The sequence below is a fragment of the Orycteropus afer genome, unplaced genomic scaffold (genome assembly GCF_000298275.1).
Source record: "Orycteropus afer afer isolate SDZICR_OR568_19922 unplaced genomic scaffold, OryAfe1.0 scaffold00057, whole genome shotgun sequence".
In the NCBI taxonomy this organism is placed as follows: domain Eukaryota; kingdom Metazoa; phylum Chordata; class Mammalia; order Tubulidentata; family Orycteropodidae; genus Orycteropus; species Orycteropus afer.
Genome location: NW_006921644.1, coordinates 8,718,900 through 8,744,481, shown reverse-complemented (window position 1 = coordinate 8,744,481; position 25,582 = coordinate 8,718,900). Strand labels below are relative to the sequence as shown.

Sequence of the window (25,582 nt, the reverse complement as noted above, 5' to 3'; positions counted from 1 at the left end):
AAAACAGCCGAGCGATGACACGCCTTCCTAGGCTGAAAAGAGCCCTTGGTTTTCCTGATGAGGCAACGAGCGACATGGGGGGAGAAGCAGCATTTTCAGGGTACCACGTTCACCCTCTGGACAGCTCACTGCGGGCAGGAGCGTCCCCTCTTCACACACGTAAGACACACATGGGTTAGCGGTTCCCATTCAGCGGCTGGGTGGGGCTCTTAGTCCTCCAGTGAGGATCACCTAACTATTCACTTCTGGGAGTCTCTGGGTGGCGTCAAAGGTGAACAGCTGCTAACCGGAAGGTGGGGGGTTTAAGTCCACCAGAGCGCCTCGGAACAGAGGCCTGGCCGGCTACTTCTGACGAGTCAGCCATCGGAAACCCTGTGGGTTCAGTCCGACTCAGACACCTGAGCTGGAGTTGACTCAGCAGCACCTGACCGGCAACTCAGTTCCAAGCTTGCTTCTGACCCTCCACATGCAGCCCAACTGCCCTCGCGATCGATCACCTCACTGATCAAGGACCCTTCATCGGCACACACAGAGCATCGGTGTGACAGGCAGTTAGAGCGGCAGCTCTAGCCCCGGCCACTGACCCCGCAGGCCGAGTGAGGCCAGCCTCCTCTCCTCTTGCTTGCAGAGCGCCTGCTGCTGGGGCGTCAGGGGCAGGGGAATGCCCCCGTGGTTGTACGTGGTGCAGTGGTGGATCACCTCCTCGAAGGCCCCCTTCATGAAGTACACGTCCTCCTGCCCCTGGAAAAAGAGCAGAGGAAGAAGACCCCTTGTCCCAGGTGCTCCCGTGCGTGCAGGCGGCCCTTCACTCGGCACAGGGCCGGAAGACGGGTTCAGGTCACCGGCAGTACTCACCATGGGACTGCGGCTGCTCGGGAGTAGTCACTTGTTTCTACTCTGGCGGGAGGGTCCCACGCTAGAACCAGCCTCAAAACTCCAGCTAACTCAGCTCGCCAGGCTCCACCCCAGACCATTCGATGCAGCGTGTGTGTGTGCAGTGTGTGTATGTGTATGTGTGTGGGGGGCGCCAGGCTCCATTCCTAGATCATCCAATGCACTGTGTGTGTGTGTGTGTGTGTGGGGGATGTGCCAGGCTCCACCCCTAGACCATCCAATGCACTGTGTGTGTGTGTGTGTGTGTGGGAGGGACGTGCCAGGCTCCACCCCAGGCCATCTGATGCAGTGTGTGTGTGTGTGGGGTGGGACGTGCCAGGCTCCACCCCTAGACCATCCAATGCACTGTGTGTGTGTGTGTGTGTGTGTGTGTGTGAGGGACGTGCCAGGGTCCACCCCAGGCCATCTGATGCAGTGTGTGTGTGTGTGGGGGGGTGCCAGGCTCCACCCCAGACCATCCAATGCAGTGTGTGTGTGTGGGGGGGAGGGAATGCTCATGCTCCACCCCTAGGCCATCCAATGCAGTGGGGGGCTGGGGGCCTGAAACGGCATTTCTAGCAAATGCCCTGGTGATGCCAATGCAGCAGGACCCCTACTCTGAGAACCGCTGTCTGAACAAAATGCTGAGTATATTACGCAGGTCATTTAACGTTTTAGCTGTTTATAAACACTATTTCCTGTTTGGACTCAGAGAAATAGCCCAAATCCACTCTGATCAGGACCACAAGAGAAAGTCCTGGACAGAGGGAGAAAGGAAATGCAGGACAAATTTAACATCAACAAAGACCAGACTCACTGGTCTGACAGGTACTGGGGAGCCCTTGAGCCTGTGGCCCTTAGTCAGCCTCCAAACCTGGAGGTGAACTCACCCCTAGTAACACCAGGGAGGTATGCACTCCTTAGACCAACCAACCATATGGGATCAAAAGGGCAGCGTGTGCCCCAAAACAAAGCTCAGAAGGCAGGAGGGGGCAGGAAAGAAGGACAGATGGAAATGGGGAACCAGGGAGGAACGGCTGTTAACTGCGGGGATTGCAACCAATAACATGATGCAAAGTGTGTGAAAGCTGTTGAACAGAAAACCACTGTGCTCCATAAATTTCACCCAGACCACAATGAAAGAGAAAAAGAAAGAAAAGCAAAGCATTATACAAATGTGAAGACAGACTGAAAGCACAAAGAAAGAAAAACAGTCCAAAGGAGCCCAGTGGTGAAATGGTTAGACACTCGGCTGCTGACTGGATGGATGGTGGGTGGTCCACGTCTCCCCAGGGGCTCACAGGAGAGAGCCCTGGCTGTTCCTCTGTCCCACGGGCTGTGAGTCAGAACCGACTCCACGGCACATGGCAACCACAACGGAAGTGGCCCAGGGACCTGCCAGCCTCTGCCGGCTGCGTTCTGCTTGACGCTCGTGGGCTGGGAAGGGGCAGGCGCGCTGCACACCCACCTCGTTCTTCGGGCTGCATCTCACCGCCATCCACTTCTGTTCCGAGCTGAATGGCATCTCCTGTTTCCTCACGTAGGACTCTTTGGCGTCCCCTAAGCCCATCTAGGAACAGCGGGCAAGGTGTCTGGTGAGGCGCTCGGAGGCTCAGTCGGCGTGAAGGCTCTGTCACTCACACCCTCTCAGGGCCCAGGGCAACCCGAGCACCCCCAGGCCACATGCTTTCACATGTCCCACGAGGCCAGGCCACTGGTTTCGTCTCGTCCTGGGGCGGAACCTGCTGGCTTCTGCTACAGCTCTACCTGAAACTCTCACCACCTGCCGGTGAAGGTCTGTGGAGACCTGGTCTAGACCTGACCACTGAGCTGCTGTCCAGGCGACTCTGAGTCATGGTGACCCCGTATGTCTCAGAGCAGAAGCGCACTCCACAGGGCTGACAGTGGCTGCATTTTCAGAAGAGATCACCAGCCCTTTCTTCTGAGGTGTCTGCCTAGGCTCAGACCGCCAACCTTTAGGTTAGCTGTCGAGTGCCGAACTGTTCGCACTCAACCAGATTACTTCAAACAACCAACCAACCAACCTCCTACAACCTAACAAGAAAAAGATAAACAACCCAACCAGAAAATGAGGGGTTCCTCTTGACTGGAGCCGTAGCCACTTCCCAAAAAGGACTCCTACCTCCCCTGGGCCAGTGAGGTGGCTGTAACAGGCCAGCAGCCTGGGCTCCCAGGCCAGCTCTGCCATTGACTTGTTCCTTGACAGATTTCGGGCCAGTTACATGACAGCTCTGAGTCTCAGTTGCCCCAACTGTAAACTAGTCCCAACCCCTGCACCCCCATCACTCCCAAGGAGGCAAAAATGGCTTCTTACAAAGTACAAAATCTTACTGTACATGTACTATACGTGTAAAGTGCATGCACGCACACACACACAGAGGACCTAAACAGATGGACAGTGTATCTGTGTTCCTAAACTTTCATGGGGGGTGGCTAGGGGAAAACAGGTTAACCAGGCTTCCCGAAGGGACAGTAATGGAAAAATGGATCAAACACTAGTGTCCTAACCTCTCCAGGTCATGAGATGATGAATGACATGGTGTACACAAAGCACCCAGCATGGCACCTGCACACAGTAAGTGCTTAATACGTGCCAGGTGCTCTTTGCTCTCCTACACCCAAATCACCAAACCCACTGCCAACGAGTTGGTTCTGACTCACGGCAGCCCTACAGGACAGAGTAGAACTGCCCCATAGGATTCCCAAGACTATGAATCTTTATGGAAGCAAACTCCCTCCTGCTCCTCCCAGAGTGCCTATGGGCTTGAACTGCTCTTTTGGTCAGCAGCTCAACACCTGAACCACGGTGCCACCAGGGCTCCTTTGTCCTACAGGGTGCACACTGACATTTGAGGCTAGGCCCCCAGAATAGTTGTTGGGATGTGCTTAGGACTGTGAAAGAAGGAAATCATAACACAAAGGAGAGATGGTTCTAGAACCTCTGCTCCTGCCCAGCCCAGTGGCAGGAGCAGGTGGGCACTTGTCACCAGGGTTTCAGTCCTAGCTGAGCCATGGCTTCCTGCTGGACGGTGGGGGTTTACAATAGGGCTGAGCACTATTTCAAGGGAGTCTAAGCCTCACTTGGAGTCTCTGGGTGGTGTAAGCTGGTTAACGTGCCTGGCTGCTAACGGTAAGTCTGGGAGTTCAAGACCTGACTGAGGTACCTCAGAAGACAAGGCCTGGTGACAGTTTCCAAAGTCAGCCACTGACAACTCTGAGCACAGTTCTGCTCTGACACACGTGGGTCTCTAGGAGTCGGAACCAACTTGAAAGCAAGTGTCTAAGTCCCACTCACCATCATGACGTTCTGCGGAGTGAGAGGAAGGAAGAGAGCAAGGCATGGTAACTTCTTCCTGCTACTGTGTGGGAAGGTTGGGCAATCCTACTTCCGTAGTGATACTGCCTCGGAAACCCAAGGAGGGGTCGCTATGAGTCGGGCCGACTCGACGGCATATAACAACAACAACAACTGTGTGGGGGTGAAGCAGCCCATTGCCTTCACAGGGATTAGCAAAAGGACACTCAGTCTCCCCACTCCACCTCCTGCCCGCAGAGGCTTTGGAATGTCCCTCTGTGCCAGGCCTCATGATGTGGGCAGGAAGTGGAGGTGAAGAGAGGGATGGGTGGACACATGGACACAGCCAGTGTGACACCAGACATAAGCCTGGAAGCCTGGGGCTCTAAGGAATATTTGAAGGGGTGGGCAGAGGGTCTACTTGCCAAAATTATTAAAAACAAACAAACAAACAAACAAAAAAAACTTCCACAACTTAACAATAAAAAGATAACCCAATCAAAAAACTACTAAAGGGCTTGATATTTCACCAAAGAGGACACTTGAGTAGCCCACAAGCATGTGAACCACAATGAGACACTACCTCACCTCCAGGAGGAGGGCAGTGATCAAAAACACAACACAAAACTGGGAAACACTGCTAGCGAGGTTGTGGAGAAACCAGAATGCTTGTCCACTGCTGGTGAGGATGTGAAATGGTACAGACTGTGGGGAACAGCCTGGAGGGTCCTCGAAAAGTCGAACACAGAACTACTACATGAGCCAGCCTCCCGATCCAAGGCAGACACCCAGAAGGGAAGGTGGGAACACACACAGAAACCTGTGACCAGGGTTCACTGCGGCACTTTCCACAACAGCCCCAAGGCAAAAACAATGGAAATGTTTAGCAACAGGTGATGGAAAGACAATACGTGGTCCATCCACACGGGACTGCTACTCAGCCATGAAGTGACATGAAGGCCTGATGCATGTCGCAACACAAGTGAACCCCAGATGCATCATGCCGAGTAGAACCAGTCAGTGGCAAATGGACACGGATGACCTCACTTACAAAAAGGAAGCAGATAGAGAAGCCAGAGCTCATCGGTGGTCACCAGGGTGGGAGGGAGGGGACGGGATGTTTCGTTTGGGACGTACTAGTTTCTTCACAATGGAGGAAGGATTTAGAGGGGGAGGGGGACTATGGGTACACCACTTGAAGAATGGCATCAGGGTCACTGGGTTGGATATAAAGGAACTGTTGCAGCAGTAAATGTTTTGTCATATGTTTTCACAATAAAAAGAAATCAACATCACTAAAGAGAGATGGATGGATACCATGTGCCACATGACACAGTGTCTTACAGTTCCCACCTGCACCTGTCGGCACCCCTGACCACGGGGGGTCGCTGCCATCCCTCCCATTTCACTCAGATGGAGCTTGGGTTCTGCTACCGACCCAGCTCAGAGAGAGGACATCCAGCACGGACCACCAGAGACCCTACCTTCATGGCCAGGGCGATCAGGGCCCCCTCTGTGGGCTGTCCTATCACTGCGTTCTTCCTGATGACAGCGTTGTTGGCCACACAGCCTGCCTGTGGGAGAGAAGGGCCTAGTGTCTCTAGGAAGGACTTGAGCAGGCATGGCCACCAGTGAGTCGTTGAAGGCTTGGTCCACTTTGGGGGATGGGACTAAGGGATGATACTCACTCTTCCAGATAAACACAGGAAATACACAGTGACTATTTGATAGGTGTAGAATATACCCCCAAGGTGTCTGACAGTGTCCCCTCAAAAGGTGGAGCCTCGCTGTCCTTGAGGGTTGGCTAGACTTCCGTGACTTGCTTCTGAAGGATCCACCCCCCATCTGTCCTCCTGTGGTGGCCTGGGATGCTGAAGCCATGCCACTGGAATTTCAAATCCCAGCAGAGTCACCCCTGGGGGACGGGTTTCAGCAGAGCTTCCAGCCCAAGGCTCAGAAGAGAGGCCTGGGGATGTGTCTGAACATTAGCCCCTGGAAAGCTTATGGGTCAACCAAGAACGTGGTCTGACTCTCAGCTTACACTTCAGAAGGGGTCATTCACTGGAGGAGGACATTGTTCTTGGTGAAGGAGGGGCCCACGGAGGGCGAGGGAGACCCTCGGTGAGATGAATTGGCACAGCAGCTGCAGACGTGCACTCGAGCAGTTAACAGGAGCGACAGTGGAAAGCGTTCTAGCTCTTCTCTTACCTCTTTGGGGAATTTTTCCAGCCCTGGAACTCTGCATCCCTAACGCTGGGGCGGCCTAGTCGTCACCAGGAATGAGTCGGTACAATCACTGTTTCTCTTTTCAGAGAATCACCATAAGCCCCGTCTTAAATGCATGTCACCACCAGGGTCCTTTTGACACTCACCTCCACTAACTTTCCCACTGAGACGTTGGAAAATTCCTTCAGCTCTTCCTTAGACGGTAAGAGACATACACTCCCCTTGCCGTTGTACCCAACCCCACTGACCTGTAGGGGAGAAAGATAGAAGGCTGGCTGTCACCAGTGGCAGTGTTGCTGTCAAAAGCAGGCTCCCCCTGTTGACCCAAAATCTGTCTCCTGGGGATCAGTCCCAAGGGTGAAATCCGAAACACAGACCCAGGTTTGAGTAATGACGAGGGAACAGGATTATTTACTAATTTCAGCACTGTGTGGGCTAACGATACCACCACGCTTTAGTGAATTGCAATGTCTGCTCCAGGGAACATTCTGCAGCCAATAACTATGGCTAAGAAAACCAAGTAATAGCATAGAAGAGTGCTTATGGGCTCAGCACACTTAACCGTAGAGCCCAACCCAACCCAACCCAACCCAACCCACTGCCCTCAAGTCAATGCTGACTCACAGCGCCCCAGGGGGACAGAGTGGAACTGCCCCAGAGGGCTTCCAAGGCTGTCATCTTTATAGAAGCTGACTGCTTCATCTTTCTCCCATGGAGCGGCTAGTGGGTTAAAACCTCAGATCTTTTGATTATCAGCTGAGCACTTAACCACAGCACCACCAGGTCGCTTTGTTATAGAGCCAGACAGCAAATGTTTTAGAATTTGGAGTCTCTAAGTCTCATTAAAACTGCTCAAATCTGCCATTACAGTGCAAAAACCGACAACACATAATTAAACGGGTATGGCTATGTTCCAATAAAACTTTATTTTCCAAAATAGGCTGTGACCCACAGACAATAATTGCCCAAGCCTTGATCTAGAAAGCTGTATGTGTGTGTATGTGTGTGTGTGTTATGTAGGGGAAAGCAAAATACAAAACCTCACAGTCAGGGAGCTTATAGCTGGGCCAAAATCACAGAAATGTGATGGGAAAACCCAGAAGGACTGATCTTAGTAACTTTATCACGGGAGCTGATGGGGAATTGTTTTCTATCTTTTACATTGTGTAATGTGCTATATTAACTTGATGGTGTTCAAAAAATGAAAAAATAAAAGATCCCATTTTAAGTCAATTATATTCAAGTGCATATGCAAGTAGCCACTACGGGCTACAATCACTCAAATTTACTTCTTCCTTGGTTTCTGGAAGTTTCCACATGCCTGGTCTAGGAAATCAAGTTTTCAAAGTGCTACAGTCATGGCTGATGAAGCAAAACCAGAAGAGACCCAGAATTTTAAAATTTAGGAGAACAGGAATGATAACTGCAATGGAAAAAGAAAAACAAAAACCATGGGTCAAAGCCCTGGACAGGAGACTCAGAAGAGGTGAAGTGAGCCCTTTCAGGAGCCTGAACATGGGAATCAGATGATTGGCAGCACTGTGGAGAGTGACACACATTCAAAATGGCACCGTCAGCCGCCATCTTTGGGCAGGGCACTGCGTTTCCCACTCCACAGGCAAGAAATTGGTTGATATGCAACACACACACTGCCCCACGTGGTTCCCAGTGGGGTGGTGACCCGTAATCCCATTCTGATTATCACTCCAGTTCACCCAAATTTGAAAACTTCAGGTTTCTTCCACTGTCGCTCCCTGGGCCACGACTGAACTGGGCTGAATAGGTTCAGCCCGGGGAAAGAGAGTGCCTGGCATGGCAAACCTCAGTCTTAAACCTCATGAATTCTTTTGGGACTCACCTCAGCATGGAGCCCGTCGGACGTCACCAGCTGGGTCACCGTCATCTCATTGGCTGTCAGAGTCCCCGTCTTGTCAGAACAGATGATGTTGCAGCAACCTGGGACCATCAAACCCCATATCAGAGTTTATGGACAAAGAAGTTGTCACCGCCATCTTGGGCTTATGAAACACCCAGGCTGGGCTACACAACATCCAGATGTCTGTCTGCTCAGGCCCAGCCGTGTGCGAGCCCCTCACCTAGTGTTTCCACAATCGGCAGCTTCTTCACGATGACCCGCTTCTTCGCCATGCGCAGCACTCCCAGGACCAGCGTGACCATGACGACAATGGGCAGGCCCTCTGGGATGGCAGCCACAGCCAGGCTGGGGGGAGGTCAGACCGGTCACTTTTGGCACACACACGTGAAGACCAGGTGAATCTCAAGTGGGAGGGGCAACATTGTGTGCTGATAAAAGTCGTCTTTGGGGTTTCTGGGACTCCCACCCCTTCTAGCCTCCATTCCCAATCCCGTCATGCTCTCGTCTCCTCTGTCAGCACCCACAGCTCTGAGCTCTCCTCTTGCAAACACCTGCTCTTGGGAAGGGCTCTCTTACATTAGTCCCCCACACTGTAGTGTTAATTACTCTATCAGTCGGTTCCCCTCAGGAGTTCTGCGTTTAAATTATTCTCATTTTAGGAGAGAAAAGGCTTTGGTTCTCGGGAAGGGAATTTCCAGAATCAGGAAATCCGTGGGCAGTGGAATTTTCAGTTCTGAGGATGCTCCCTGGGCCCCTCGAGTTTTACTTATTGGTCTACAGACCTAAGGAAGGAGCCCTGGTGGCACAGTAATTAAGGGCTTGGCCACTAACCAAAAGGTTGGTGGTTTGAACCCCCAGCCACTCCACAGGAGGAAGACGTGGCAGTCTGCTCCTGCAGTGATCACAGCCTTGGAAACCCTACGGGGCAGGTCTACTCTGTCCTAGCCGAGGAAACCACCCTGTCCTATAGGGTCACTATGGGTTGGAACTGACTTGCTAGCAAGAGGTTCAGTGGCCTACAGAGTTCCTGTGAGGAAGCCAGTTGAGGAAATCAGAGTTGAGGGAGGCCAAGGTCTTCGCCATTACAGTATGTGTGCTTAAGGGTGTCTGTTCTCTTTATGAGCCCTCCAACTGTTTCTGCACCATGCACCCCTTCATAGCCATGGTTGATTGGATGAGAGGAGGGCATATGACTCAAGGTGAGCCAATGAGAGTCTCTCTTGGGAATTTGGATGGGGACAGAGGCACATGGGGTGGCCCACTCTGTGGGCTGCTCGTGTCAGGCAGACAACAGGATGCAGAGAGGGTCTCCTGTGTCCATTTTGGCCAAGGCTCCAGGACACTGGGACCAACAGGTTTATGACTTTCTACTGACCTCCAGCCCACAGGGGACAGAGTGGAGGTGAACAAGAGGGGGCTTTGCTGGGCACTGTACCCTGAGTGTCACCATCTCCCCACCCCAGTGAGGGGCTCCAATGGGCCCATTCGCAAAGTGTTGCAGGTCCTGACATGGGGGACTTGGCACAGAACAGCCAGTGAGAAAGAATTTCCAAAATCAATCAAGTGCGTGTCACCCTTTCTGACACTATCCCTCACACTATGGGTTGAGTGACATTCAAGACAATTGCAGGTTTTGTTGTTAAAAACAAAAACAAAACAAACAAAAAAAAAAAAACCGAGTCAGTCAGTGGCACAAGGCTCTCCCATTTGCAGCTCGTAAAAGCAGCAGTTTGATTTCCCAGCAACGGAAGTGTGAGAAAGAACAGAGACTCTTAGGATCACAGAGAGATGGGACCTGAATGGTGACCTCTCACCCCAAGGCCAGAGACTATTCAGGGACACGTTATATGGACCAACATTATGAATCTGGCCAAGGCCTTGTGCCCAGTTTCCATGGTGACGTCAGTTAGGCGCCCTCGGTTTTGTGGCACGGGCCGGCAGGACAAGCTAAGCCACCATTTGCAGTGGGTTATTCTAGGCCTTTCCCTACATGGGTGGAAGGGCGTTTTTGCAGATACTTGGGCACTTCCATCATCACAAACAAGTTAACCCACCAACTAATAACGCTGGAAGGGGCCCGGCAGCTAGGACCTTGGATCAGCTGGGATGTCACCTGACACATAAGGGTGAGGGACGAAGGCACGGAAAGGCCGACTCTCAGGGGCCTTATTTGGGAAGCTCTCCCCGGCTGTGCTGCCATCTCTACCTTCTGGTTCAGCACATCCTCGTGGCCCGAAGCTGGAGGACGGAAAACCCTCGCCTTTGAGAGTCCAGAGCGGAGAGCTCGCAATGGTGCGTTTACCGTGGGTGGGGAGGGGGTGCAGGGACGGGGTGGTGGAGGGGAGCCCGGTGAAAAAGGAAGGTGAAGGCAAGAAGTCAGAAATGGGGGGGTGTGACAGACCGTGGCGTCTCTGTCCTCGGCCCCTGGACCCCCTGCCTCACCTGACACCGATGGTGAACATGCTGAGCAGCGGCTTCCCCTGCAGCCAGCCCACAAACATGATCAGACCTGCAGGCAGACGGAGGACGGCGGGCACACTCACCAGCGAGCAAGCACGCGTCTGCCTTCCCCGAGTCACCGGGACACAACGCAGGGGACGATTCCGTGACCTTAGTACTTTCTCTGTCTGTCGTAAGGAAGACGCTTTCATACGCACCAAAAGCATGGTTGTATTCTTACAGGAAAGGACTAAGTTCAAGTGCTGGGAAGACACTGGGACCTGGATTATTTGGGGCTGTGTGTGAATGTCTACGTGTCTTTCCAGAGAGTGTCCATGTGCATCCCGGGCTCCCCCGTGGGGTGGCTGACGTGGCGGCTGGCGCCTGCTCTGGGGATGGGCAGGTGGGCCGCTGTTCCTTAAATTATCTTACCCTGCAGTGTTCATGTTGATATGTTCTCTCACCTACTTTCTCCTTCACTGAGCCCTTACAGATGCGTACTAGCCAGCAAGTACACTTTTCCCAAAATCTCTTGAATAAGAAGGAAGCCCACCCTCTCCCCTCAGATGTACCCACGAGGCAGAGGGAGGGGTCTGAGCCTAGCTGGGATACATGAAAGTCCACAAGAAGCTCTGAGAATGGGGGCAGGCTCCGGAGCTGGCAGGCATGGCCTTGGTCTCCTCTTCTGTGAAAAGGGAACGATGCCGGTGCCTTCCTCAAGCTTCTGTCTCACAGTTTACCAATCAGAACCAAGTGCCGTTGGGTCAGCTCTGACTCATACCCCATGTGTGTCAGGGTGGAACTGTGTTGCACGGGGTTTTCAATGGCACATTGTCGGACAGCATTCAAGCGTGTTAATCGTGTGTACTGCCCTGGGGAAGGTGGGCCCTAATCCAATTACAATGAAGGAGAGACAGAGAGACAGGCCAATGGCCGTCTGAGGACAGACTCACACAGACACAAGCCGAGAACACCTGGGACCCCAGCAGGTGAGAGAGACAAGAAAGGGCCATTCCCTGGAACCTTTGGAGAGAACATGGCCCTGCCGACACTGGCTTTGACCCCCGTTCTCCAGAACTGAGACCGGACACTTCTTCTTGTGAGCGCCCCCCCCCCCCCGTGTTGTGACAGCGCCCTAGGAAACTCAGAGCGGGTACCGCTGAATTGGCTCCAACTCCCAGTGCCCTTGTGTGTGTTAGAGCACCTCGACAGGGCTTCCAAGAGCTCATTTGTCAGAAGTAGGCTGCCAGACCTGTCTTCCGAGGCACCTCGGCATACATTCAAACCACCTGCACCGTGACATCCAGTTTCAAAACCCCCCACCCTGCTAGAGCAGCTCTTTGACTGTTAACCAAAAAACAGGCAGAGCTGCGGCGTCAAGCACCATGGCACACACGTGCTAGTTTCATGAGGCTCTAAAGGAGCTCTGGTAGCATAGTGCCTAAGGCACTTGACTGCTCACCAGAGGGCTGGCGGTTCAAGCCCACCAGCCACTCCTCGGAAGGAAGGTTGGGCAATCCTACTTCCGTAGTGATACTGCCTCGGAAACCCAAGGAGGGGTCGCTATGAGTCGGGGCCGACTCGACGGCAAACAACAACAACAACAAATTTAACTTGAGAAACCACGGCCAATGATGGCAGCGCCAGGACCTCAGATTCAGAGCTTTTAAAAATGTATTGTGTTTTGGGTTTACAGGGCAAATTCATCTTCCATTCACCAGTTCATACACTTTGTCTCATGACACTGACTGCAATCTCCCACAATGCAACAGCTCCCCTCCCACTAGCTCCCGACAGTTACCTCTTCCCTGTGTACGTCCCTCTATGCACTCCCACCCCGTGAGTTGTCTCCAGGTTTTTTTTTTTTAAATTTCATCTGCTGCAAGGCCTGTGAACACTATCTTCTTTGAGACTATACCCGCGACCATATAGGTTTGGCTGAGGATATTTCTACACACGTACTTGTATGTGTGTAAAAATGTCCATACATACAGTAGAGCTGACAGGGGCAAAGTCAAGAAGACTTGCTCACCACCAAGTACCTTGAGGGAATCAGTCTCTGGGCAGGGGGGCGCAGGATCACAGTCTCGGGGAACGTTAAGGTCAAATGGCATAACGTAGTGCACAGAGACAAAGTTCCACCTCCTGCTTTGGTGAGTAGTGGCTGGAGGCTTAAACACTCGCAAGCGGCCATCTAAGGGGCAACCATTTGTCTCTCCCTGTCTGATGCAAAGTAAAGAAAATCAAAGACACGTGGAAACCATTAGTCCAAAGGACTAATGGACCACATGGCCCTCCACCTCCACCACCCTGAGACAAGAAGAACTAGATGGTGCCCAGCTATCACTACCGACCTCTCTGAAAGGGATCACATTAGAAGGTCCTGAAAAGTGGGAGAAAAAATGTGGGACAAAACTCCAAATCACAAAAAAAAAAGACCAGGCTTACTGGTCCGGCAGACTGGTTGAACCCAAGACAATGGGTCTTAGACATCCTTCAAGCTTGGAACTGAACCCACCGCCATGGCTGAACTTCTAGCCAAACAACAGCCAGGCCCATAAGGTGAACAGTAACACCAAGGAGGTGCTCACTCCCTACAACCATCTACCAGCTGAGATCCAAAGGGCCACATCTGCCTGGGAAGGAAGCTCAGAGGGCAGGAAGGGACAGGAAACAAGGATGAATGGGAGCAGGAAACACAGGGAGGAAGCGGGAAGAGAGCTGTTACATCGTGGGAGTGGTGGTCAATGTCATGAAACACTATGTGTATGAATTGTTAAATGGAAACCCCATTTTCTCTGTAAACATTCACTCACATCACAATAAAAAGTTAAAAAATACACATAGTGTCTTCTTCGACCGTCTGCCCAGAAGCACATCTACCCGCTGGCTGTCCTTGGGGTGCTGAGGCAGGAAGGGCAGCACTTGCTACTACAGCGCAATCTCTCGCCAGAGACCTCCATGCGCCAGAGCAGAGCCAGAGTTTAGTACCACGTCCTCCTGGGAACTCCTCAACCCTCCCACCGAAGACCAGCAGCTGCCTAAGCATTTCCTATTTGCTCAGGGGTCCTTCCCACTGCACTGGGGGCCTTCAAAGGGCATAAACAGTTCCACCCATCATGGTGGCCCTACAACTGGGCACGGGGTCTGGCATATCAGAGGACACACAGCCAAGTGCTGTAAGGAGGGTCTGTGCTTCTCCCAACAAGTCCCTGCTTCTTCACTTTCAGCCGGACCCCCCGATGGCCTACATCCCTGTCTGTGCTATGGGCAGTGGCTTGCTGGCTGGTTCTTTCACCAACTCACTCAACTCTAGTCATAACCGAGAATGTACTCTGGTCAGGAAATGGCGGATCCTGAAGGCGGGAATGAAAGGCACAGGGCACTAAGGCCAGAGCTGGAACAGTAGCAAGGAGCCAGTGAAGGGACCAGGCAGCCTCACGGGGATGGAGTCTGGGGCTGAGACCTATGAGACGCTGTCTGGCGTGGTGACAGAGGCCACACGGCTCAAGGCCATGCGCAGCCTGTGTCTTGTTGCTGACGGATCGGCCTCGATTCATGGCGACTCCGTGCACAACAAGATCAGGCCGTTGGGATCCAGAGTTCTCACTGGCCGATTTTCAGAAGCAGGCCTCCAGGCCTTCCTTCCTGGTTTTAGTCTGGAAGCGCCTCTGAAACCTGTCCCGTGTCCCAGCCACGCACGAGCCTCCACTGAGAGCTGGGCAGGGCTGCCCAGGAGCTGCTCTGGCTGGGACTGGAACCCAGGTCTCCCGCATGGGAGGCACCAATTCTACCAATGAACCAACATACCATTTCAATATTTAGGCCATTCAAATGCAGGGGCTGTTGCTCAGCAGTTCACCTGGTCTGACTAAGCCACTTCGTTGCTGTCTGACAGTCTACGCACTCAACTGCGACCCTCCCCCAGGTGAGCGGCAAGTACCTGAGAAACAGCCCTGGCGGCCCCAGGGCACCCCTGCAGCCCAGAGCCCAGCACAGACAGGCCTCACTCACCGATGATGATAAACGAGAAGAGCGTGAGCTGCCTCCCCAGCTTGTCCATGCTTTTCTGCAAGGGCGTTTTAGGCGTCTGAAAGGGCAACAACGGCCAGTCTGTGACACGAGACCCCAGCAGCAGCCGAGCCTCCAGGGGCTTTCTTCAAAACGCATCCGTATCATCCTGTGTTGTTCTGGGCAATGGTTACATAGGGGCACACACGTGGGAACTCACCAGCCTCTACCGTCTGTAGGCTAGATCATGGCAAACACCCTAACACACTGTCAACTAAACTGTAAAAAGTGTACTCACAGGGAGGGTGGACAGACAAACAGTGAAACACGACGCAAGAATGGACAACAGATGGACATGTGCCATTACACGTTTGTCAAAACCCACGGGGCTCAGGGGGCATCTAGGTCAACTGACATAACACAGTCCGTCAAGTCAGTGTTCTGCATCCCGCTGTGGTGAGTAGCGACTGGGGTCTTAAAAGCTTGTGAGCGACCATCTAAGAAACAGCTATTGGTGTCTCTTCAGCCAGAGCAAGGAGGAGTGAAGACAATCAAAGACTGAGGGAAACAATTAGTCTGATGGACGAATGGAGCTCACAAGCTAGAGCCCCTGCTAGCCTGAGAGCAGAACGAGATGGTGCCAGCTACCACTACCGACTGCTCTGATCAGGAGCCCAACAGAAGGCCCTGGACAGAGTGGGAGAAAAGTGCAGAACAAAATTCAAAATCCTAACAAAGACCAGACTTACTGGTCTGGTAGAGAACGGTGAAGCCCCGAGACTACGGCTCTTAGACACCCGTCAAACCTGGAACCTTTCAACAACCACCTCAACACTCCCCGGGACCGTGGTGTGCTGTTGACGGGTGCCATCAAGCCGAATCTGACTCACAGTGGCCCTATAGGACAGAGCAGAACTGCCCAATAGGATTCCCAAGTCCTTACATCTTTATGGGAGCAGACGGCCTCATCTTTCTCCTGCAGAGTGGCTGAGAGGGTTGAATCACCAACCTTTCGGTTAACAGCCGACTGCTTAACCACTGTGCCACCAGGGCTTCTTAATGTAAACTACAGACTTTAATAATAATAGAGATTGGCCCATCAGTCGTAATAAATGGACCACAGAAACATGAGATAATAATCACGGGTTAAACAGTGTGCAGAAGGGGCGGTATATGGGAACTCTGAACTTTCTGCAGTTTTTCTGTAAACCTAAAACTTCCCTAAGAGGAAAGTTTGTTTAAAACACAAAACGCACTCATATTAACCACATCGTCCTCACTCCTACGAGGTGGGCAGGGCTGGTACTGCTGGCCTGAGAAATCTCAGAGCCCAGGTTACAGGAAACATGAGCCTCCCCAGGCCCTTACCTCTTCAGCCTGCATCATCTTGAAGACTTCTCCAAACTGAGACCTCTCCCCCGTTCCAATCACGACGCCCTGTGTTCAGGAGAGAGGAGTGTGAGGTCAGAGGACTGGAGGCGTGCTGGAGAGGAGGGCAGGGGCCCTCGGCGCTGGGCTCACCTGGCCTTTCCCGTACTGTACCAGCGTGCCCATGAAGGCTATGTTGCTCAGCATGCTGAGGTCACCCCCGCCCGGCAGGGCGCTGTCCGTCTTACTGCACGGCTCAGCCTCTCCGGTAAAACTGGACTCGTCCACCAGGAGGTCTGTCACCTGGGGGCAAGAGGAAAAGAGAATGGAATCTTCCCTCTCACCCTGTGAATTGGTGGCTTTAAAAGCTCAAAATGGTATTAAGTGCCTTAATGTCATTTGTCAGTGGACATCAAACAAGGAACACATCAGAATCAAGGAAAGACTATTGGAATCATGGCCAGACACTGCCAACAACTGGAAACACTTTTCTGAACCACTTTGAATGTGTGGTCCACTTTGAAAAACATAACAATCTCACACTTTCGTTGAATGGAGTTTTAGTATAATTTTAATATTAAAGCAATAATGAATTTACAATACAGCTCTCAAAACTCCTTCCTCTCCTTCTAACATGCCATGCCCTGCCAACCCTAGAGACCCCCACATAATCCTCATGGCCTGAACACCATTGACTCAGGTTAGTGTTGACCACTTGATCCAAGCAAGAAGGGAGGTACTGATGTTTATAGAACACCTACTACGTGCCAGACCCTGTGCTAAGTACCTCACCAGGCTTCTCTCTTAACCCTCACACCCTACATGGATGATGTTATCATTTTTTCAATGTTACAAATAAGGAAACTGAGGCATAAAGATTTGTTCAACATTCCACTGCTAAGTAGTGGCAGAGTGGGGATTTGAACCAAGGCTCTGCTTCCAGACCTGCACTCATAACCACCTTGCAAAATTGCCTAAGTTGCCTCTTGACCACAGGTCCAGTAGGTGCCACACAAGAGGTGACACTCCCTTCTATGGTGGGGCTGCCATATTGGTTATAAACAACCCACTTTCAGACTCTCAGTATGTCAGAGAGAAACGCATCCTGGCTTGCTGATTTGAATACAACTCCCAACTGGCCTTGAGTTTGCATTTGTACTTCTTGCACCCCAGGCCACCAAGGGAATGTCAAATTGTGGGGCAGCTTTCAATATACAGCCCCACAGGCTCTAACCCCAGAGAAAGTGACACCACATCTCCACGACGAGCAGAGATTTCATTTCCAGAAAGCACTGTCCAGGTGGGACATGATGATAACTAGGATTTTATGACAACAGTTTAAATAAACTCTACTTAATTTGCACACTTGGCTCAGTTTCACAGTTGTAGAGGCAATACTGGATCGACACTGGGAAGGGCCCCATCCAGTGTGTGAGCTTGAGGGGCATAATGAGAACATTCGTTTTTCTGATACTGAGGGGCAGGGGGTCTGGGAGAAGTAGGCAGGAGTGGGGAGTGGGCATGGGCCCGGGGTGAGCTGGAAGTCTAGCAGAGGCTCCCGGAGGAGCGAGGACTGGAAACAGGCCCTGAAGGGCGAGCAGAGCTTTCGTGACAGAGTCAGGCAAGTTCTCTAGAGAGGAAAAAAGCAGCAAATTGGAGCACTGAAGGTGGGTGGACAAGGCAACAGTGTGCTCGATTAAAGCACCCGAGAGGTGGGAGTCAAAGTAAAGAGCTTTCTTCCCCCACCATCCCAAGCCAAACCAACCCAACCCACTGCCACAGAGTGGATTCTGACCCACAGTGACCCCGAGGGACAGAGTAGAACTACCCCACAGGGTTTCTAAGGCCGTCAATCTTTATGGTAGCAGACTACCAATATTTCTCCTATGGAGGAGCTACTGGGTTTGAACCACTGACCTTTCGGTTAACAGCTGACCACTTAACCCCTGACCACCGTGGCTCCTCCCCACCACTCCAGTCCCTCTGCCTGAAAAGGACAGAGGCCTCTCTGCTGAGAGTGGTCAGCATCCTGAGGTGCTGAAAGGCTCAGTTCTCCCACTTCTCAGTGAGTTAGGAGCTGCCCCACAAGGTCACCAATGCATCCTCTTTGGAGTGGCAGATGGTTGGCAGTGCTGGGCGCTGTCCCAGGTGCTGAAGCCACAAGCAGGAAGTTGAGCTGCCCCTGCCTTCAAGGGGTACTGAAGGGAAGGTAAGATTGAACTCAGGAGGCACAGGCGAAAAGACAGGAAGGTGTGTGTGACTCACCAGGGGACACAGGTGAGGAACAGCTCGACAGGATTATTCCTGGGAGGTGTGGGTGGAGCCCAACTGTGTCTGACATCGACTGCCAGGCTAATCAACTTGGAGGCGTTCTTGTGAGTCATGGGGAACCATTAAGAGTCTTGGGCAGAGAAGGAACGAACATGGGGGAGATGGACAGAATTGTATTGGACTCTGGGGGAGGCAGGGCAGTTATGTGAGGGAGGAGAGGCCTGCACAGAAAGGCGGCACAGTGTGGCTCTCCACCAGGGGTGAGACGGTCAGGCAGGGAGGGAGGGGCAGACAGGAGAAACAGTGACTTCACAGGGAACAGGCCCCACAGCTCAGCTCCTCCCCGCTGGTTCTCACAGAGTGCGCCTCTCCGTGGGGAGAGGCTGGGGCTTTCTTCTCTCCTGGCCATTTTCCTTCATGTGTTTCCAAAAGCTGCCTTTGCTCTGAGTGCTGACCTGCTCAACACACACACTAACACTCTCGTTGAGAATCCTGCCCTTGGCTGTTCACAGCAAAGCCAAGGGCACACTGCGAAATGCCGTAGGCCCCCCAGTTGTGCCTTGGAACACTCGTGCGGCATCCCTTTGGAACAGTGGCCATTCCCTTCATGTCCACAATATCACCTTTCTTGTTTGTGGTTCAAGGAACACCTCCATGTTTTATAAAAGGCCCAGGGAGCACACAGTGGGTTCCTTATTTTTTAAATATTTTTACAATCATGACAATGATTTGGGAAAAATTCCTCTCTGCCTGTCATCATTGAAAGTCACCTGTGACAAGTAGATTCAGGATTGTCTGCCCCTCTGAACTAGAAGCACCGTTGAGGACATGGACCAGGTCTGTTTCAACACCATATCCTCATCACCCAGCAGTGCTGGGCACATAGCAAGTGATCAGGAAATATTTGTTAAATAAATGAGTCATGGGGGCATTAGTGGGTCAGTGGAGGCCCCTGAGCCAGGAAGAGAGGAGGGAGGTTGAGAAGGGCCTGAATCAGGTCGGCAGAATATGAGACCCAGCGACATTCACGTCCCAATTCCTGCCCCTGTGGATGTTACAAGGCAAAAGGAACCATGCATGTTAAAGACCGTGAGAAGGAAGATGACCCTAGATTCCTCCAGGGAACTCGATGGAATCACCAGGGTCCTTATAAGACGGATGCTGGGGGGCCGGAGTCAGAGATGAGGCAATGGGAACAGCGGTTGGAAAGATGTGGGACCACCAGCCCAGGCATGCAGGTCACTGCTAGAGGCTGCAAGAGGCCAACAAGTGGGTCCTTACCTGGGGCCTCCAGGGGATGCACGGCCCTGCCCACACCCTGGTTTTGGTCAAGGGAGACCACATTGTACTCGTAATCTCCAGAACCATGTATTCTCAGCCACAGAGTTTAGGGTCATTATTACAGCAGCAAGAGGAAACTCACAACCGAGCAAAGTCTGAGGGAGAAATGGGGCCTGAAAGAGACAGACAGCTGGTCACAGGGTGAGAAGACTGCTTTGTGGTGCAGGACCTGGGCCCAGGGGCCAGATGGCCTGGGTTTGAATTCTGCATCCCCACCCCCACCGTTGTGGGGCTCTCCAGGTTCCCGTATCCTCACTGTACAATGAGCAAAGTAACTTCTGGCCCCCAAGGAGCCCCAGTGGTGTGGGTGCTTAAACACTCGGTTGTAAATCAGAAGGTCAGCGGTTCAAACCCCCTGGGGGCTCCACAGGAGAACGATGAGGCAGTCTGCTTCTGTAAAGATCACAGCCTTGGACGCCGTCCACGCAGTTCTACTAGGTCCTCTACTGGGGCTGTGAGGCAGAATTAACTCAACGGCCAGGGAAGGGTACTGGTTTCCTGAAGGTGCTGGGAGATGAAATGAGGTGTTTTTTTTTTTTTTTTGCAGCGGTTAGCGCAGAGCTGACACACCCAGAGAAATATGAATTCTCTTCATACGAGGAGAACAGAGAGGGGCAGGAGGAGGAGCTTCTGGGTTCAAAGGAACGGGGCTGGCTGGGCCGGGCAGGAGCTCACGGCACCCCCGGAGCACAGGGCTGGGCGAGGGCCCAGAGGGCTCAGGGCGGGACACAAGTGGCCCAAAGAGTCGGGAGCCAGAACCCACACGACGCCAGAGGCTGCCAAGGGGGCGGGCCCATGTGAACTTGAGAGACTTGGGCCACCTCCTGCTCAGTGGACCCAAAGGTCCCACCAACTCTCCCCACACAGCCCTGCATGACTCAGAGTTGTGACAAACCATTTAAATTCTTTGTTTTTATCTTAGAAATGGTAGGGGAGGGGGAGAGAGAGAAGGGGTAGGGGGAGAGAGGGAGGGAGAGAGGGAGGGAGGGAGGGAAGGAAAAAGAAAGGAGAAAGTAGTGGGTGACCTTATCTCACGGCTGTACCAGGTCAGCCAATTACATTGAGGGCTCTTGCCTGTTTGTACCTTGGGAGAAAATGTACCGATGCCCACCCCCACCCCCAATTATGCCAAAGGGCTATTGTTTGGGGCACTTACTTTAAGCACTTTCTTGTACTGGCTGTTTCCTGACCTAAATGGGTTTAGCGTGTAAAACCCTCCTGGATTTCAGAGTTTAGCAGCTGATAAAAAAAAAAAAAAAACTTGGCTATGAACAAACGAAGCTACTGACCGTGGCAGAGAGTTGCAAAACACTGAAAGCACAACACGGGGGTGTGCTCATGGCTGGGGGCCTTGGAAGAAGCCTTGCGGTTTCATGAACAGGGAACATTTTAACTGAAATAAGCAGGGCAGGCCAGATGCCAGTCAAGATTCAAGACAGTAAAGGAACTGTTTGAATTTGGGAGAACGGTTTCCAAGAACTGCTGCCGAAACAAGCAACAGATTTAAAAATAAAAAACAATGCCCTTGTTGATGTTCAGGGGCTGCCCCCCAGGGACAGCACAGGCTCTTGTTAAACATGACAACCCCGGGAGGTAGAAAATGATGTCAGTACTGGGGAAACGGAGGCATGGGGCCAGGCCTCGAAACCCAGTGCTTCCCAACCACCGACTTGTCTTCAGCGATGACAGAGAAGCCACCTGCCCATCACTCAGCTGGTGCCAGGCACCGTCCTAGGTAATTTTCTCATATTAAGCCATTTAATCCTTCCAATCACCCTAAGAGCATCATCACTCCTATCTTACAGATCAGGAAACTGAGGCTAAGTGACTTGTCCAGGGTCACACATCTTGTGAACTGCCTGCCCGGGACTCTGGCCAGGCAGCGCGGCCCCAGGGCATCACCACCGTGCCCTCCACACCGTTCCTTCGCCTCTACAGCAGCACCTGCAGTGTGTACCTGCCTTCTCCTGGGCTGCCCGGCCCCTGGACAGGCCCTCCTCCGCCTGGGCATATATCCGCTGTGAGGCAGAGTTGACCTCTCGGCAGAGAACAGAGAATGTCAGCTCCGCTGTCCCGGCCGGCCATCCTTGCAGGCAGGACTTGGCTCCATCTGTTCCCAAAGAACGGCAGGACTGAGAGGGGTCCATTTACCCCAGAGCGGGCGGCGGCACGAGCAGTGGTAGCTCAGCAGCGTGGCTTTGAGTTTGGTCCTCAAAGCGTCCTATCACCCGAGTTCTGCAGCCCTCGGAAGGCTGAGCTGCTCGGCACAAACTCAGTCGCTCCTTTCCTGACCACACTTCCCCTGGTGGATTTCTGTAGCTTGCAGCGAAGGACCTCCCTGGCTGACGCTGAGCAGCAGATGGCATGCGCAGGCTTCGTCCTCGCTCTCGGAGCCTGGCTTCCAGTTGTTGTTGTTGTTGTTGTTGTTATGTGTCATCGAGTCGGACCTGACTCATAGCGACCCCTCCTTGGGTTTCCGAGGCAGTATCACTATGGAAGTAGATTGCCCAACCTTCCTTCCAAGGAGTGGCTGGTGGGTTTGAACCGCCAGCCTTCTGGTTAGCAGTCAAGTGCCTTGGCCACTATGCTACCAGAGCTCCCTGGCTTCCAGTAGGCACCCAGAAACATGCACTGAGTGGAATTTGCCCCAATTCTCCCCCAACGCTGCTTCCCAGCATGCCGTTGGACTAGACCGTGTGCTCAGTAAGGGCAGAGATCTGTGCTCTTTCTTCACGACATCACCAGAGCCTAGCACAGTGCTGGGCAACGTACTCAATGACTGACTGACGAGTGAATGAAGTAGTTACAGTGGAGTACGTGCTGGAGTCACCCATGAAGTCATGCAAATCAGGGTGACACTAATGGATGTGGTCACCTAGCTCACAAAGATGTCCTCCCAGTGGTCATGTTTGGTGCACCCTTTCTTTGGCCATGTGACTGGGCCTGGCCAATCAGAGGCCTTCCCTACTTGCTGTTGTTGGGGAATGTCACGGCCATGAGTTTTGAAGACATGAGTCCATGGTGAGGAGCCCATCAGAGCAGGGGTGTGTGGAGCAAGCAAAGACTGAGCAGCAGAAGTCAGGGGAGAGAGAAGGAGAGGGGCCTGTGTCTGCACCCCACATCCAGCCATCACTGAGGCAGGCTCTATTCCTGCTCTTTCCCCATGTGGTCACAGGAGCCAGTCAGCTCTACTTCTTGCCTGAAGGTGACTTGACCTCCATTCCTGTTCACTGCACCCCAACTCTCAATTAAAAAAGGTACAACTACCCCACCTTCCAGCACAACTGCTGGGAGTCGCTTCCCTAACCATAGCCTCCTTTGTTCCACAGGCAAGGCAGTGGGACATGAGACAAAGGGCAGGATTTGGAGCCCAGACCTGTGTTCAAATCCCAGCTCTGCTATTTAGCGGCTGTGCACCACAGGCAAATAGCTGAGCCCCTCTGAGCATTCACGTCCCTGTTTGTAAGACAAAGACAAAGAGTGATTGCTTCATGAAGCCATGTAACCTGACTTAAGTGGGACACAGTGTTAGTACTAAAACCAAATGGAACCCTGCAGGGAAGGAGGAACATTCCAGAATCGCCACTCAGCCTCCTTTGACCCTGAGCTTGACACTGAGTGTCTCCTTAAAATGTAGTGTCCTGGACGCCCTAGCCCCAGCCTGCTGAGAGGTCTGAGCAGAGGGGGCTGAAGGCTCAAGTGGCCGCGTCTGAGGCCAACGCCTCCTGCCTCTCAGAGAGCTGGGATACGGTCAGAGCAGCACCTGAATCTCAGCCTCACCGTGCTCCTTCCTCGGTGCTGCCCTCCGAGCAGTGAGAACACATCACCGTAAGTAAACAGGCAGGTGACCTGGGCTCCATCTGCTATCACTGGAAGCTTTGAACCATTTAAGCATTCTTGGAAGGGGCCTTGGTGTGGCTCCACCCCAGTGACCAGCTCCCTCTGAGCTCAGCCAACCTCTCCCTGAGAGTCCAGTATGAGCTCTGAGAGCCGCAGTCACTGTCCTTAGAAGCTGTGACGCCGACACCCACACCACATAGGTTAGGGGACCATGTGCCCTGAAGCCAAAGTCCCACCTGGTATTAGGAGAACGGGAGCTGCCTCTCACACACTGTGTGTGTCCTCCCTCACCACTAAGAGGCCTGGGAACACGTCTCTGTTTCTAGAAGCCTCTCTCGCCTCATCATCTGATCCCAAACCGCTGTCTGCTCTTAATGAGAAAAGCACAGCCAGAACGTGCCCACCTTACGCTTAAACCAAGGATGGGGAACTCGTGGCAGCACAGCAAAGGGGTCTCTGCTCGAGCACCTGGTGGTGCGAACGGCTAATCTGCTGGGTTGCTAACCAAAAGGTTGGCAGTTCAAGTCCATCCAGGGGTGCCTCTGAAGAAAGGGCTGGCAACCTGCTTTCACACAATCAGTCACTGAAAACCTCACACGTGGGTCACTGGGAGTCAGTGTCAACTTGACGGTAACTGGACAGCGCTCGAGGCTGGCTCATTTGCTTGCCTCTGGCTTGTGTGTGTGCGTGTGCACACACATGCAGGTGTACATATCTGTGTGCATGTGTGAGGCAGGAGGAGCGAGACCATCAAGGGTGCCCTCTGGCTGAGCTCAGGGTCTGCGTGCCCCGAGAACAAAGCTTTGGGGTGCTCACCTCGGTGAGGCGGATGTCTGCGGGGACACGGTCTCCGATGGACAGGGCCACGATATCTCCGGGAACCAGGTCTCGTGCGAGCAGGTGCTGGAGTTTCCCTTCCCTTATGCTGCATTTGACAGAGAAGAAAGCAAAAGGTTCCCAGTAACATCCTTCACCAGCACTCTGATGGGTCTGAGCAAAGCAATGGAAACACTTTCAGTTACCGACACACTCTGGAGCCTGCCAGGCTCGATCGTCACAATTCACATTTACTCAAAGGCTTTGGGAAAATGGGTGGCTTCTGCATGGCCCATATGGAAAGGGGGCGAGTGCTTGGCTGTAACCAAAAGGTTGGTGGTTCAAATTCATCAGCCACCTTGGAGGAGAAAAGACCTGCCGATCTGCTCCCGGACGGATGACAGCCCAGGAAACCCCCCAGGACAGGACTACTCTGTCACACGCGCTCACTGTGCATCAGAATTGGCTTGATGCGACCCAACAGCTGTTTACTGGGTGCATCCTCAGGTGGTGCAGACAGGTAAGCGCTCAGCTGCAAACCCAAAGACTGAGCTTTGAGTTCACCCCAGCACCTCAGCAGAGAGGCCTGGCATCTCCTTCAGAAGGTCACGGCCTTAAAAACCCTACAAAGTCCCACTTCGTGGGGTCCCATGAATAGGAATCGATGGACAACTACTGGGGTTTGTGGCCTTTTGACAGTTTATCCTGCGTGGAAACAAGGGCAGGCCTGATGACTTCCGGAGCATCCAGCATGTCTAGAGCAGGGTCCACCAGCCTCCTCAGTGGAGCCTACTGCTCACAGCCGGCTCCCAGAGCACACACCACCATGCGTGAAGAGCCTGACCACGGAGTTCAAGACTAGCAGCGCCCATCAGTGCTGGAAGGGCCATGATGACGCCCAGGGCATCGGGACCACACCCATGCGCCCATCTGCCACCAGACAATGGTGTGCTTTTGAGCACAGACTCTGGGGGGACTCCACCACACCCGCCCCGAGCCAGCCGGCAGCACCTTCCTCCTCCCAGTCATCCTGCAGTGGCAGCTGGAGGGCTCTTTAGACCCTGAAATCAGACCACAGCAACCTATCCCTTCAGCCGCCAGCACCTCCACTGCCCTGGGAACCGAACCCATGGCCTTCCACTTGACCTGCCTCCTTCCGTTCCTGCTGATCCCCACAACCCACCCGGCCCTTGAACTTACCAGCT

The 25,582-nt window shown here is 53.0% G+C and overlaps 1 protein-coding gene across 1 annotated transcript in view; it reads right to left on the bottom strand.

The window, feature by feature from the left end:
• Positions 1-25,582, bottom strand: part of ATP2C2 (ATPase secretory pathway Ca2+ transporting 2) — a 73,131-nt gene that overhangs the window by 8,839 nt on the left and 38,710 nt on the right. The window contains exons 7-17 of the mRNA XM_007939207.1: positions 24,378-24,486; positions 16,263-16,412; positions 16,110-16,178; positions 14,745-14,820; positions 10,734-10,800; positions 8,512-8,636; positions 8,274-8,371; positions 6,562-6,663; positions 5,674-5,763; positions 2,342-2,443; positions 585-741 (exon numbers count right to left, since the gene is read on the bottom strand). Of these exons, the coding sequence (XP_007937398.1) occupies positions 585-741; positions 2,342-2,443; positions 5,674-5,763; positions 6,562-6,663; positions 8,274-8,371; positions 8,512-8,636; positions 10,734-10,800; positions 14,745-14,820; positions 16,110-16,178; positions 16,263-16,412; positions 24,378-24,486 (1,145 nt within the window). The remainder of the gene's footprint in view (positions 1-584; positions 742-2,341; positions 2,444-5,673; positions 5,764-6,561; positions 6,664-8,273; positions 8,372-8,511; positions 8,637-10,733; positions 10,801-14,744; positions 14,821-16,109; positions 16,179-16,262; positions 16,413-24,377; positions 24,487-25,582) is intronic.